Below are 13,858 nucleotides of genomic sequence, written 5' to 3' on the forward strand. Positions count from 1 at the left end.
ACTGCGTGCACGCAATGCTTGGCCGTTGACTGCCCCTCCTAGCACTCACTGCACCCGTGAGAGGAAAGGAACCGAAAACGGCTTACTTGGGAAAATGGTGGCTGTAAAACAGGGGCTGCAAAATTCCCGCGGGAAACACGATGTCGTTCTTGTTTGGGTTGTAAAAGGCGTTCACTACGGCTGGTTCTGTTGTCCATCTGCGAAATGAGAAACGACGTGCCGTAGGGATGCAGCGAATTCCCGACGTCGGCGCCACGCCGAGAGCACGATTTCCTGTTCGCTAATGCTGACTGGTCATTGAGTGGGCTAGGCAGGCGGAATTCGAATCAGTCAGCACTTGCGCCGGTGCGGATGATCTTATTTACACTTTCAAATGACGCGAAGAAAATCTGTGTTGCTAGCAGGTCTTTCTCATGCCTGCCGGAAATCGATTGACTCTGCAGGCCTCCAAAGTGGATATGCAGCAGTGTTTGCTGGTGAGATGGACGACCGCGTACATCTGGCAATGGCCTATACTTTTCTAGATTTTGCTTCGTGTCATGCAGATTGTGCGAGCTGAAATTATTCTTTCGCCTGATGATCTTAATGGTGACACTAAAAGACAAGATTCCATTGCTATCAGGAAAGGAGTTGTAGATAAGTGGTATTGACCCGTGTATGCCCAGTGAAAAGCTGAGTGTTCCCACGCCCGCACGCAAAAAAATAAAAGCCTAAACGTCGGTTCTGCTACAGGGCTGACATGTCCCGTCTTCAGCCGCAACCCTACTTGTGCGCCCTACCAACACCGCATTTCGGATCGATGTTTCACTTACGATCAGCAAAGGCAAGCGTGAGATTCAACAGCTCTCATTGTGCCGACAATGTTCACTGCTTATTTAGAGCTGCAGTTTACTAACACAACTTCCTAGTTGCACCACCAATGTCACTCACAGAAACTCTGCTGCTCGAAGCTGCGGGCCCCCTTTTCATCGCTCCAGTCGCCCGTCATTAACCGTGTTTTACTGGGAACGGGCGTTACGCTAGTTCAGTTTGCCCTTTTGGCATAAAATGCCAAGGATACCCTGCCAGGGAGAAACCGTACGTTCAATCGGCACAAAATTCTCCCAAATGTGAATGGCACGCTGCCGTGACAACACTATCGCAGTAACCAATGGCGCATGTCGTGCGTATACAGGGTGACGTCACGATTAAGCTAAGGGTACTGTTAGAGCAAAACACCAATGCGTCTTGCGGCGAAATCGGCAATAGCGCCGTTTGAGAAGCAATTCGCATCGGAAACATAATTTACTATAAGGCAGCGTCACCAAACTCTGACGACGAGCCGTCTTTGCCACGATCCCTGCACGCGCGACTTGCGTGTCCACCCGCTTTTCCTGTAGGTCCCTTCGAGCGCTCAATCCCGAGCGAGATGTTCCGGCAACAATTTCTTTCTCCACTCATCGCGCATGGCTGCTTGGTCCAAGATTCGGTCTCCTTAAAAGTGTGCTTCGCCTCAGCGGCAACGGTGGCGAGGCGCAAGACAGTGCAGTGTAGGCAGGCTGAAATACATTCTGCGCGGCTCGCCGGCGTCACTGCCACTGCTACGTTTCACGTTCTCTTTAAAACCGCCAGCGCAGTAATTGAGAAATCAGACAGGATTATGGGTCTTGCATTGCGGCCGTCCCACGCTAGTTCGCAATCATTTTGGAAAACTTGTCAGGAGTGTAGTACCAACTCGCCCAGGGGCCGTTTTGGTTTTATACGTGTTTTTTCCTTCACGACTTAACAAGGTGTTTAAAAGGAGAATTGTGTTGGAAGCTTTGGTATCCTCCTTCCGCCGATACGAGCACGTCGTGGGCCTAGAGCGGAAGTGATGCCACCGTGATTACGAGGCGCACGCACGGGCGTGCAACGTCCTCCGTCTTAACGCGCTGGGATAGGCGGTGCCAGCAAACAGTCTCATGCACTGGTTCAAAAGCTGCGCAGGCGTGTTCGCTGTGAGCCTCCGGGAACTGACCTTTCCTTGTTGACGGGCTGGCGCAGCTTGAGCTGGTTGCGCGTGGCCTCGAACTGGAGGATGTTGAACACGTTGTCCAAGTACAGGTCTTCGTGCACCACCAGCTGCGGGAAAAGGGCGCCGAGGTTGACAACGGAGCCCGTCTGTGCGCTCCCGCGTCGTGTCCCTTTCGTGTACCCTATGAAGACTGCACCCCTTTTCAATCTTGCACCCCCTTCTCAATTTCAACCTTGCTCGCGCACGAAAAATGCACGGAACCATAAAAAATTAACACCTTTCTTTGCCCGAGTATTTGAAAGATTGCTAACAACGTGACTTCCACATTTGCCCGTCCGAAGATTTTGCGTCGACAAAGCCTGGTTTTTCCTGGTTTTGCCCTCAGGCAATTGTAAAGTGGGCTTTGCCCCAGTAAGCGCCATTGGGCAGCTCAACCCGCAAGTGACTCGATCACATGTCACATAACCGCGGGTAACGCCTGTAAGTGAGCGAACGCGTTGGAGATTTAGTAATACAAAATGACAATATCAACGCGTTCTAGCGCACTATAGCTGCCCAGAAAATGACATTATCAGCAAAAGCCAACGCTACCCTGAGCAAATGTTATAACCGCGCTAGGCACTTTCAGGGCCAAATCCTGACATAATTCAGAAAGGGAGCTCGAGCAGTGCCCGTCGTCGGCGTCAACACAGATGGCACCAAAAGTCACGTGAAGTGCGAATGTGCTGCTCTGGCGGCATTGATGGTCTAGCATGTTAGCCGTGCATAAAATTTAAGTGATTACCAAAGTAAATTTATGATTGATTACTGATTGATAGCTATGATTTGTAAAGTGGATTAAGGTTAATTATTGGTAAAGTTGATCAATATGTAATAAGGACGACTAAGATAGATTAGGATAAAGCTGATTAAGATAAATTAGGCTAAAAATTAAGGAACGATTAGCGTGAATTGAGACCGATGAACGTGGATTAAGGTAGATTAAGGTGGATTATGTGAATGTGGATTACGGGGAAGTAGTACGGATTAGGGACGATAAAACAGCGTGGCTGCTGTGTCGACGGGTGTACGTGCATATAAATGGTAAGCGTCACAATAGTGCGCCGTGAGCAAACTTAAAAAGCAGAACTCGAAGAACACAAGGACAAAAGAAGCATGACGGGACAAGACTCCCCAGTGAAGCCTTCCTGTTTGCTAATTGTTGCTAGCCAGCGACTTTCAAAGTCTACAAGCAAGCGTCTCAAGTTCAATAATGGTAATTACCCACCGAGTCGTATTCCTTCGAAAGCTCGTACGGATTGGTCAGCAGTTCCGGATAGCCGATTCTCTCGTTCATTGCATTTGCCTGGGGATAGACAAAAATGCAGGCGCTTATTGAGGCGCTTATTGAGCTTATTGGCAGCAGTGCTCGTGCCTGGATAATACTGCCATATCACGACAACGCGATAATAGTACGACATGGCAGTCATGACTCGGTGGTTTTAGAATATTCCGGTGACTACAGGGTGATGTAGAACGAATCCCCTGTGTGATCGCGAGCTGTACTGCGAGCCCCATGTTGCAACTCCTCAGCCAGGAACTGTGTCCCAGACGCAATCTCAAATAATCAACCGCACCCTGTGTTGGACACTGGTGCCTCGGGCTGTTCGAAGTTTCCGGCGCAGACCAGCTTATGAGGAAGCCGTGATCCCTCTTCCAGTTCGCTCTGAGATGTTCTGTGGATCTGCTCGCCAGGGACGAAGTTGGCGCATGCGCGAAATATCCCGCGCGCTGCACAAACCCCGGCCCCACGGAGGAAAGGAAACTCGATGGGGGACCGTATTATGCCAAACGCAGTAGAAAAATTAAAGCCGTTCCACTCAACGTGAAAGCTGTCGGAAGTGCACAGCAGTGATTCGCCATAACGGGCTGTGGCGCCGTTATCCGCTCACTGCTACCACCCATTACACTCTTCACCTCCCTGTCTCAGTCCCCTCTTGAGGAATTGAACGGAGGTTTGTCCAATGCGATTCAAATTTCCCGCCTTCGCAGTGGTCGCGCTCCCGCTGCCTGGAACAGCGCGAGCGGTATTTCGCACGTGACGGCGCCTTACTGCGCAGTTTGGAACGCGTCGTTTTTGGCTGCCACTTTTTTCGCTTCCTATCGTAAAAACCAACCCAACGCGCGTTCCTAACAAATGGACGCGGGGGCTGCACCTCGTGCACAGTGGATGGCTATGAAGTTATTGGCGGCCCTTATCTTGAGCATGGTTATATTCACAGATTTTGCCTCTATTGTACCTACAGTAATTTATTTTTCCCTAAACAACGGTGAGATGTATGACAAGCGCCAGCGTTCAGGAGTTTCGAACGTCTATGATTATGAAAACCGCTTGTTTTTAGGCGCCTCTGTGTTACGTCGTTACGGTACGCCGTTGGGGCTCTACTTGGGTACGACGACAAGACGAGCCATTAAAGTGCTCTGCACTTCAAAATGTGGCTGAAGTGACGCCATTTTAAAGAGGTCCATGAACAGCGTTGCTTGATTTTTCTACACTTACGGGGGCTAAATGTGGCGAAATGCCGCAACAATTTTTACGGCGCTGCGTACGAAATTAGGGGCAGAAAAGGCGGCGATTACGGCTGATTTCCAACACAGTTCCCGGCATCCTCCGTGGGTTTTTTGCGGCGTTCGCTTAACCCCGCGAGCCCGATCAGCTGCGCTGTGGGCTCCGTAGACATCCTCACGTGGCGGGAGCGGCTTGGACATCTGCGGAGTGCTCTTCCTCCACGTCCGACCCCGTCTGCTCCTCACGCGTCACAGTTGGAACGTCGCGGAGGCAGCGGTGGCTAAACGCCCCGTTCAACGCCAGCGGACACCACGCCGGCAGAGCAGAGGCGAGTAGCTCCGTCGCAGGCGACGCTGCACCTGCCGGCGCACCGCGCCAACAGCCAAGAAGCGGAAGGGGCACTGTGGCCGGCCCCGCGCTTTTTCAAACTACGGCTAGCCAGGAGCACTGGCCCAGCTCCGCTGGGAGCGCTTCTCCTGTGCATGTGGCCAGAGCGAAGCGTTGCGCGCAGGTTCGCTCCGGCCGCTTTATGGGCCGCTCGCTCGCCGGCTGGGCCAGCTGGAGCTTAGCCGTAATGGCCGCGCCCTTCTCAACTTCGGTTTCAAAATCTCCGATTTTTGATGGTCGTTCGCGCCGCGGATGCGCGTATGCGTATGTCAACTGTCATATTTTGTATTTTGTAGTATTTTTAGGCAGACTATGAAAATAACGTTTTGAGGAAGTTGAAATTTTGAGGGCAGTTGGCCTGGAAGGCTACAGGAGCGGTTTTGGAGAGGCAAAAAACGCGTGCGGAAGCGCATCTCTCTCAGCACTACAGGGTCGAGCACATGAGCGGAAAAGCACGCATCTCCGCACGCGTTTCCGCCCCGAGAACCGACTGATCTGGCTACCGGATGACCCGGCGCGTCCGCAGCTCCCGAGCGCATCCAATCTGCTAGGTATTTGGCCGCGCCGCGTCGGAAACCGGACTGCTCTGACGGACATGTGTCCCCCGCTTAAAGCGTAGAAGCTGCATCGCGCGCAGTAGGAAATCTGTTCAATAAAGCTCAATAAAGCTCATCATCCTTGACATATCCTCTCAGCAGTTATGCACCATCATGAGCATCCGCAGGGCTCGGCGGGATAAAGCAGTACCTAAACACAGGAAAAATGTCAAGAACTTGTCTGGCGCCACCACTGCAAACGTCGCGCGTACAGAGAATACGTTCGGGAACCTGTCGCGCGAGGTCGCGGGTTCGATTCCCGGTCGCGGCGGCCGCTTTTCTGATGGAGGCGAAAAGCAAAAACGCCAGTGTGTGCGCGATTTCGGCGCACGTTAAATATCCCCAGGTGGTCAAAATATTCCGGAGCCCTCCACTACGGCGTGCCTCACCGCCTGCGTTGCGTCGGCGCGTTAAACCCTACAAACAACAACAACAAGACGACCCTCTCCTGCCTGGCATGCGCTCCTGAAGCGTTCTTAAAGCAAAGCTTTACTACTGTCGTCCAGCGATTTCGCGGAGGATGCTCAAGGTGACCCTTCGACCGGAGAAATAGCCCCGGCGACACACCGCTCGAAGAGCATTGCTGATTCCCCGGAAGGTATCCACTTCTCTACTGTGCCAGACGCTAAGAATATTGAAGCTTTGCGGTGCAATGAACACCTTCAAGATACGATCGCCAAAGTAGGTGTGTTTTAACAACCCCGCAATGCTGAATATGCATATCTTGAGTCTCTTTTGATTGTACAGAGGGCAACGAACTTGTCTATAACATCCTTCTTTTGCCTCGGCTGAAAAGCATTTGAGGAAAACTATTGTGTCATTCTGAAGTCTTAGCCATATATTTTGACCTCAACGTTTTTTGTGAAAAGTTTGAGTCCGTAGTTTTGAGAGATAACTAGTTGAAGTTGAACTCAGTGTTATAGACAAGGGTGTTGCGCACTGTACTAGTCGGTGACTTCAACCTTCCTGACATTGACTGGCGTTCCCTTGTACCTGAAACAAAAAATCTCGAAGCACCATATTAGATCTCATGTTTAGCTTCAATCTCTAGAAGATTGTTTCGGTCCAAACTCGGGTATAGGGAACGTCATCCCCAATCTTGGACCTTGTCGTTGTCAGTAACAGTCTTAATAGAATCGCGAGTAGGCGTACTTGATGAGTTATCTGATCCCGAACTTGTATCATGCACATTGCCCTTTATTAGCCCTCCGAAATTACGCGGCCAACTAAAAGAAATGCCCGCATTTAACAAGGCCAATGATGTGGCTATAATGACGTACCTTGTACACGAGTACCCTGAATTTTATGACCTCTGCACCGATGCTTGCTTTACTTTTGATGCGGTTTGGTTGAAATTCAAATTTTATGTCATGTCTTGTATGCGAAAGTTTGTTCCAATGGTATACAAATAAACTAAAAAATGCAACCCGTGGAGCGCACGTGAAATAATTCATACTAAACGCGAAATCAAGAGCTTGCGAAAAACTAACAAGAACCGAAACGTTCCAGGCTACCGTTCTATACTAAATTCACTCACTAGATCACTTAAGGACCGAGTGCGAAACGCTAAACAGAAGTTCTGCGGGTCTGCATTGCATGGGTTAATTAAGAACTCCCGTAACAGATTCTGGCAGCATATGAATACAAAAGTGTCTAATCGACCTTCATCAGACGCTCAACATCGAGGAAGAGCAGATTATCTAAATTGTTACTTTCGTTCGCTTTTCGCAGTTGATAACGGTACTGCGAACATCAATGCTTCTTCATACAATCGGAACATACGATTGTTAGGCACGCCTTCTTTATCAGAGGCTGTCATACTTTCGCAGCTTCTACGCATCAATGAAAAGAAAAGTAGCGGTCCAGACGGAATTCCAAACAGCTTCCTAAAACAATATGCGGAGACAGTCAGTAAATATCTTTATTTGATATATTCCAAATCATTGACACACGGCAACATTCCTGTTGAACTGAAAATTGCCAAAATTAATCCAATATTTAAATAGGGTGATGCAGCTAGTCCTTTTAATTATAGGCCTACTTCGATTACCTGCACCAGTAGCAAAATTGTTGAGCATATAGTGTTAAAATGCCTAATGGGTTTTATTGAGTCGAACAAAATTCTGCATTCGAATAAGCATGGCTCTAGATCAGGACTATCTACCGTTACACAGCTCGTCGAAACACTTCATGACCTGTCTCTCGGTAGAAATGAACGTGTTGGAACTGATGTAATTTTTCTCGATTTCTGGAAGGCACTCGACCGTTTCTTGCACACTAAATTACTTCTTAAACTTTATCACTTGTCAGGCGACGGCCCCATTTTTCAGTTGATAACTAATTACTTACTGACCGTCACCAATACGTACAGTATGCCAATCGCACTTCGGACCTTGCTCCGGTGTTATGAAGCGTTCCTCAGGAGTCTGCACTAGCCCCAGTTTTGTTCCTAATATATATAAACGACACAAATAATTACGCAGACGTAAAACTTACTCTTTGCGGACGACTGCATGCTCTACTATAAAATACGTCATCGCGATGCCCAGGTGAAGTTAAATAATGCACTAAATAAAATAGCTCAGTGGTGCGGAGATTGGCAAATGACTATCAACATTGACGAAAACGTATTTATGTTTATTACAAACAAGGTGTCTATGTTTGATTTTCAATACCATTTTAATAATTCGTCCCTTCGAAGAGATAACCAGTATAATGCTTTGATATCACAATTGCGTCTGACCTTAGCTGGACAGAGCACGTGCGTCAAGCGTCCAAAAAAAGGGTTGAACAAATCATTTTTTATTAAAGGGGCCCTGTCATTTGCCACACATTAAATGAAGCTTCTTGCTTACGTCATATTTGTCCGCCCGAACTTAGAATACGCCAGTATTGTGTGGTTCCCTCACACTGGGAATAATATCGCTATAATACAGAGGTTTCAACAGAAAACAGCGCGCTTTATCTTCAACAGATATGGACACAATGACTGGCCTACCGCACTATCACACCGTGCCGTTCTAGCCACCCTTGATAGTCGTGCAAAGATTTTTCGGCTTCGCATAACCCAGGTCTGTTCTTGAACTTTCTAAACACCAGACCGACGAGGCGAAGGCATGCATGGGAACTCGAAGAACACTCATTCAGTAATAATACTTTTCGTTATTCGTTCTTTCCACGTGCAGTTCAAGAAAAGAACACACCCGATGTAGTAATTACACAGCAGCCAGTATTAGGCAAATTTATGAAACTAATTGAAGGTATAGCATTTAAAGTCACTAACTGTTTTCTTCACGCGGACCATCCCGGTTCCAATTGTCATACCAAAGCACTTGCCTACAAATATTTTTTTTTGTTTTTGCTTTTTCTTGATAATAATACCTGAATTGATGTTGCTGTTCTGCGCTTTCTTCTTTCTTTGTCTCTTTTTTTCTCGACCTCGATGTTTTTGTTGGTGAATACATACTTGCGTTGTTGTAGAAATAAAGATATAGGATTGTACTATTCCGTACTGGTGTGTTCACAATTATTATGTGTTCTTTTTTATTCTGATTCTTTTGAGTTACATATGTCAAAAGTTGTAACAGTGAAGCTCACCCTTGTAATAATCCCCATGGTGGATTGACAGCATTCTGCAAATAAATAACTAGAAATAAAACATCGAGCCGTCGCTTCACAACTTCCCGAAATAAATCGGGGAAAATTCCCCCCCCCCCCCCCCCCCCGGCTCACGCGCAGCAGTGACGCACAATCTGTCACCAACACGCGCCTTTTTAAAGGGTGTTTTTTTACTTGGTTAGAGACGCGGCTCAATCATTGCGATGCAGGCAGTAAGGGAGTGGATTTTCAGGCTGGCCGAGCACTTGACTGAAATTTGGGCTACGAAACAGTGAAGTGAAACAAAGTGCGCGGTGCGGGAAATGCTGCCCGTCCTTGGCGCTGCCGATTTCACGTACTTTCTCCTCCGCGACTTTGCGTGTCTCGGTATCCATCCAGTCGTTCTCCTTGAGGAGCTCGTTGAAGGCCTCGCGGATATTGTGGATCATCTCCAGGGCCTGCGCTCGCAACAACAAGAAGAGACACGCAGTCAGCAAAGGAGAGAGAGAGAATGGTTCAATGATACTGACGAGGTTTGTCCAGCAAAGAGCCTGACGTGCTACGCCAGGTGAAAAGTGAAACGAGTGAGAAAGAAAAAAAACACGAAAAGAAAAATAAAAAGCAAGAAGGAAAGAAATAAAGAAGGAAAAATAAGAAAAAGAAAAATGTATGGTGAGAATTGGAGTCGCAATCAAGTTCAGTAGTTCGGTATAAAAAGTAGTTCGTCAAAGGGGGCAGAGGCGCACGTGCACGGCAACAAGTGAAAAAATTGGCTACAATCCACGCTGTGAAGGTGGTTAGACTGCGAAGCTGTAAACGACACCCACAACAATTACGCATGCGACGTCACTTGAATTCCCACACGGGGCTCCACAAAGAGTGAAACCTGGCGTCTTTACTTTCCGTTGTCTACCCATGGTAGCCTGGAATGATCTGAAGGAATTGATGTAGCGGTCTCCCTTTTTTATGAACGAAATTTGAAATAAATAAAAAATACATATAAAAGCATTACGACGTCACTACTTGATTGCTATGCTTCTGGGTACTTTTGCACTCGGAGTAGCTTACGCAACTGCAATTTTCACAGTGAAACACACGCAGGGAAAAGGAACTTACTTAGCATTATTCGCAGAACCCTTTATCATTCAATATGTGGTTTGCACTTCGCGCGAGGGCTTTGAATGGTGAGCGGAGGTGGTAGACCTGCCGCTGTGCTCGTTAAGTACACCGACTGTTTTCCCTTTCCCTCGTGTGGGAATAGCTTAGTCGGTAAGACTGCGGGGTTCTCGCTCCGTTTCTCTATTCAGGTCCAGGTTCGATTCTTGGCTGTGCCGGTAATTCCTTTATTTAGCCTGACGTATTCTGCTGACGACGCCGCGAAAATTTCCTTGGCTCGTAGAGGCTTCGCGGTGAACACAAACGGAGCACCGCGAGTGGTCCTGAGCGTGTACACAGAAAGGTTTCTTCACTTGGCCCCAGAAACGCGAGCCTCAAGGAGCGAGAAATGTCCGCATGCAGGGACGAGCAGAAGGACGTACGGTCTCCTTGCTGTGCGGGTCGAAGTTGTGGCGGATGAAGAGCGCCCCGACGGCCATGCCCATCTTCTTGTTGGCCAGCTCGACGCAGTGGTTCCAGCGCACCTTGTCCGCTGAGACGCCCAGCATGACCTTGCGGAAGGCGTTGCGCTTGTGCGCGTACTCGCCGTCCAGGTACGCCAGCAGGTAGTTCACCAGCCGCCACACGGCGAAGTTGTGCAGCGTCCTGGATGCGCAACAGCCCCCTCTACACACACGCCGACCCTCTGCCGCCACTCCATGCAGTTCATCCCGAAGTGGCTCTCCGCCAATTGGCCCCCGCATGTGGACGCTGCACTCGACGCTCTACTTCTCCCCTGTTAACTTCCAGCTGAAACGTCGACCGGAAGACGAAGTTTCGGCCTCCGGGCATTTCGGCCATCGCGTTTGGCCGCAGTGGCTTTCGCTGCTCACTGAGAATTCCTCGGGCCACCTGGCAGGCGAAGGCATTCCGGCTTCCCCTGGCCATATACACTTGCACACTGAGATTTGTTACTGCTACACCGTACCTCGTTTATCCGCCTTTGTTTCTTCGTCTTACCATTGGGAACCCCGAACCGAGAAGCCACGAGTCCGCCACAGTTATAGGAGGCACGGTGTAAATCCCATCGACAGGCAGCCTGCAACGCCGTGCCGACTTCCCCACGGTCAGCGTTCTCTGGAGCGCCCGCCGCACTCCGCGAGGGCTTTCGCTACCATGCAACCACCGTGGACGGTCAACGAGGCCGGATTGATTTTATCATCACGGGGCTCAAAGACCTATCCTTGAATCGTGGATCTTTAGAGAGGAACGAGAATTTCAAAGCTATCTGAATTCCAGTCTGCGTGGGAAACCTGTTTTGCTTTGAATGGGTAGTGTCTTCCTGCCGTTAAGGCGGAAGCCCTATTCGGCTCATGACTATTGGAAATCCAGCCCTGCTGACCGTCCACTGCGCGCACGGCACCAAAGAGGATCGCGGAGTGAGGCGCGTGGGGAGCAGCCCAGTGCCACGCTGATTGTGGGGAGCGCGAAGGGGAGGTTACCGCGTCAAGCGATAGAGAACTCTTGGGGGCGCTCAAGCCAGCTTGTGTGTCGCCATTCAAAGCACGCAAGCAGACTTAAGTGTCCCGAGGAATTCCTTTGCTAGCTGTCACCGATGATCCAGGATAACGAGAAGTTTGCGCGAGGTTAGAGCGGCTCACACAGCGTTCATCCTCACGCGTCCTCTCGTGAGGGAGAAAGAGAGGCGATTGCGGCGCTGTTGTCCACAAACCTTAAATGCGCGAAATCTTTACTCGGCGCTGAGGCGCATGCCATGCACTTGTATACACCGAATGCACTTTGAGCTATAAGCTTGGGCGTGTTGGTACATTGTTCTTGGAACAGAGCGAAAAAAAAAAAATCCGCCGACAAGACGTGAACGGTGTACAGCGCCGTGTGCCATTTACGAATTGTCGGCGTCTTTTTTTCGCGCTGTTCCAAGGAAGACCCAATGCAGACGTGTCAGTTGCCCCTCTCACAGGCGTAATTTTTAACGAAACGTTGATGGGTACACCCGCGGAGCTTTGACAGACTCGCCGGGGGGAGATTTTGCCACATGCCAACTTCTGGAAGAACATCCGCCTGCCTATCGGGTGGACATTGTGTGGACTCCCGCCCACTCTGCATTGACGGGCAACAATTTCGCTCATCGACAGGCTCGAGACCTCACTCACCGAGCCGCTACCGGGGCTGTTTCCGCACCTACCAAGAAATCACCCAATACTACCGAACCACGAGACAGACCTTTCCCAGTCCTTACGCATCTTTGACCAAAAGCCACGAAGCACACTTAGACAAATTCAAGGAGGAACTTTTACCCACCCCGTCCGTATGCATTTACTCTTTCCTACACAGTACTCTGATAAGTGTAAATTCTGCCAGGAACCAGGAACTCTGACACACATTTTATTCGACTGCACAAAAAACTCGGACCTTCCGCCCCTGAACCCGTCCCCTTCCCTCGAGCAGTGGGAGACACCACTGTCCAGCTGTCGGCCTAAGGACCAGCTCCTGCTTGTGGCCAGGGCCACGGCAGCCTGGACAGCACATGGGCTCCTGGACTGAGGAACCACTCTCGCATTATCGCGTAATAAAGTTGTCTCTCTGTGTCTCTCTCAGTGGCGTGGACAGGCCTCTGAGAACCGCTCCCAGGCGTCTCCCTTAACTGCCACTGCGTTAAAGGGACACTGAACTGATTTGTAAACACTGCGAACTAGCGCAAATTGTAGTCTGCAGTCTCTGAGAACCGCTCCCAGGCGTCTCCCTTAACTGCCACTGCGTTAAAGGGACACTCAAGTGATTTGTAAACACTGCGAACTAGCGCAAATTGTAGTCTGCAGTCTCTGAGAACCGCTCCCAGGCGTCTCCCTTAACTGCCACTGCGTTAAAGGGACACTCAAGTGATTTGTAAACACTGCGAACTAGCGCAAATTGTAGTCTGCAGTCTCTGAGAACCGCTCCCAGGCGTCTCCCTTAACTGCCACTGCGTTAAAGGGACACTCAAGTGATTTGTAAACACTGCGAACTAGCGCAAATTGTAGTCTGCAGTCTCTGAGAACCGCTCCCAGGCGTCTCCCTTAACTGCCACTGCGTTAAAGGGACACTCAAGTGATTTGTAAACACTGCGAACTAGCGCAAATTGTAGTCTGCAGTCTCTGAGAACCGCTCCCAGGCGTCTCCCTTAACTGCCACTGCGTTAAAGGGACACTGAACTGATTTGTAAACACTGCGAACTAGCGCAAATTGTAGTCTGCAGTCTCTGAGAACCGCTCCCAGGCGTCTCCCTTAACTGCCACTGCGTTAAAGGGACACTCAAGTGATTTGTAAACACTGCGAACTAGCGCAAATTGTAGTCTGCAGTCTCTGAGAACCGCCCCCAGGCGTCTCCCTTAACTGCCACTGCGTTAAAGGGACACTCAAGTGATTTGTAAACACTGCGAACTAGCGCAAATTGTAGTCTGCAGTCTCTGAGAACCGCTCCCAGGCGTCTCCCTTAACTGCCACTGCGTTAAAGGGACACTCAAGTGATTTGTAAACACTGCGAACTAGCGCAAATTGTAGTCTGCAGTCTCTGAGAACCGCCCCCAGGCGTCTCCCTTAACTGCCACTGCGTTAAAGGGACACTCAAGTGATTTGTAAACA

General features: G+C 49.6%; 1 protein-coding gene across 1 annotated transcript in view; it reads right to left on the minus strand.

Moving 5' to 3' along the window:
* Positions 1 to 13,858, minus strand: part of LOC144144302 (neprilysin-1-like) — a 205,113-nt gene that overhangs the window by 41,419 nt on the left and 149,836 nt on the right. The window contains exons 11-15 of the mRNA XM_077675682.1: positions 10,660 to 10,882; positions 9,481 to 9,579; positions 3,261 to 3,338; positions 1,997 to 2,100; positions 87 to 197 (exon numbers count right to left, since the gene is read on the minus strand). Of these exons, the coding sequence (XP_077531808.1) occupies positions 87 to 197; positions 1,997 to 2,100; positions 3,261 to 3,338; positions 9,481 to 9,579; positions 10,660 to 10,882 (615 nt within the window). The remainder of the gene's footprint in view (positions 1 to 86; positions 198 to 1,996; positions 2,101 to 3,260; positions 3,339 to 9,480; positions 9,580 to 10,659; positions 10,883 to 13,858) is intronic.

This window comes from Haemaphysalis longicornis, unplaced genomic scaffold, assembly GCF_048455015.1.
Source record: "Haemaphysalis longicornis isolate Haplotype H1 unplaced genomic scaffold, Haemaphysalis longicornis Haplotype H1 scaffold_7, whole genome shotgun sequence".
NCBI classification, from domain to species: domain Eukaryota; kingdom Metazoa; phylum Arthropoda; class Arachnida; order Ixodida; family Ixodidae; genus Haemaphysalis; species Haemaphysalis longicornis.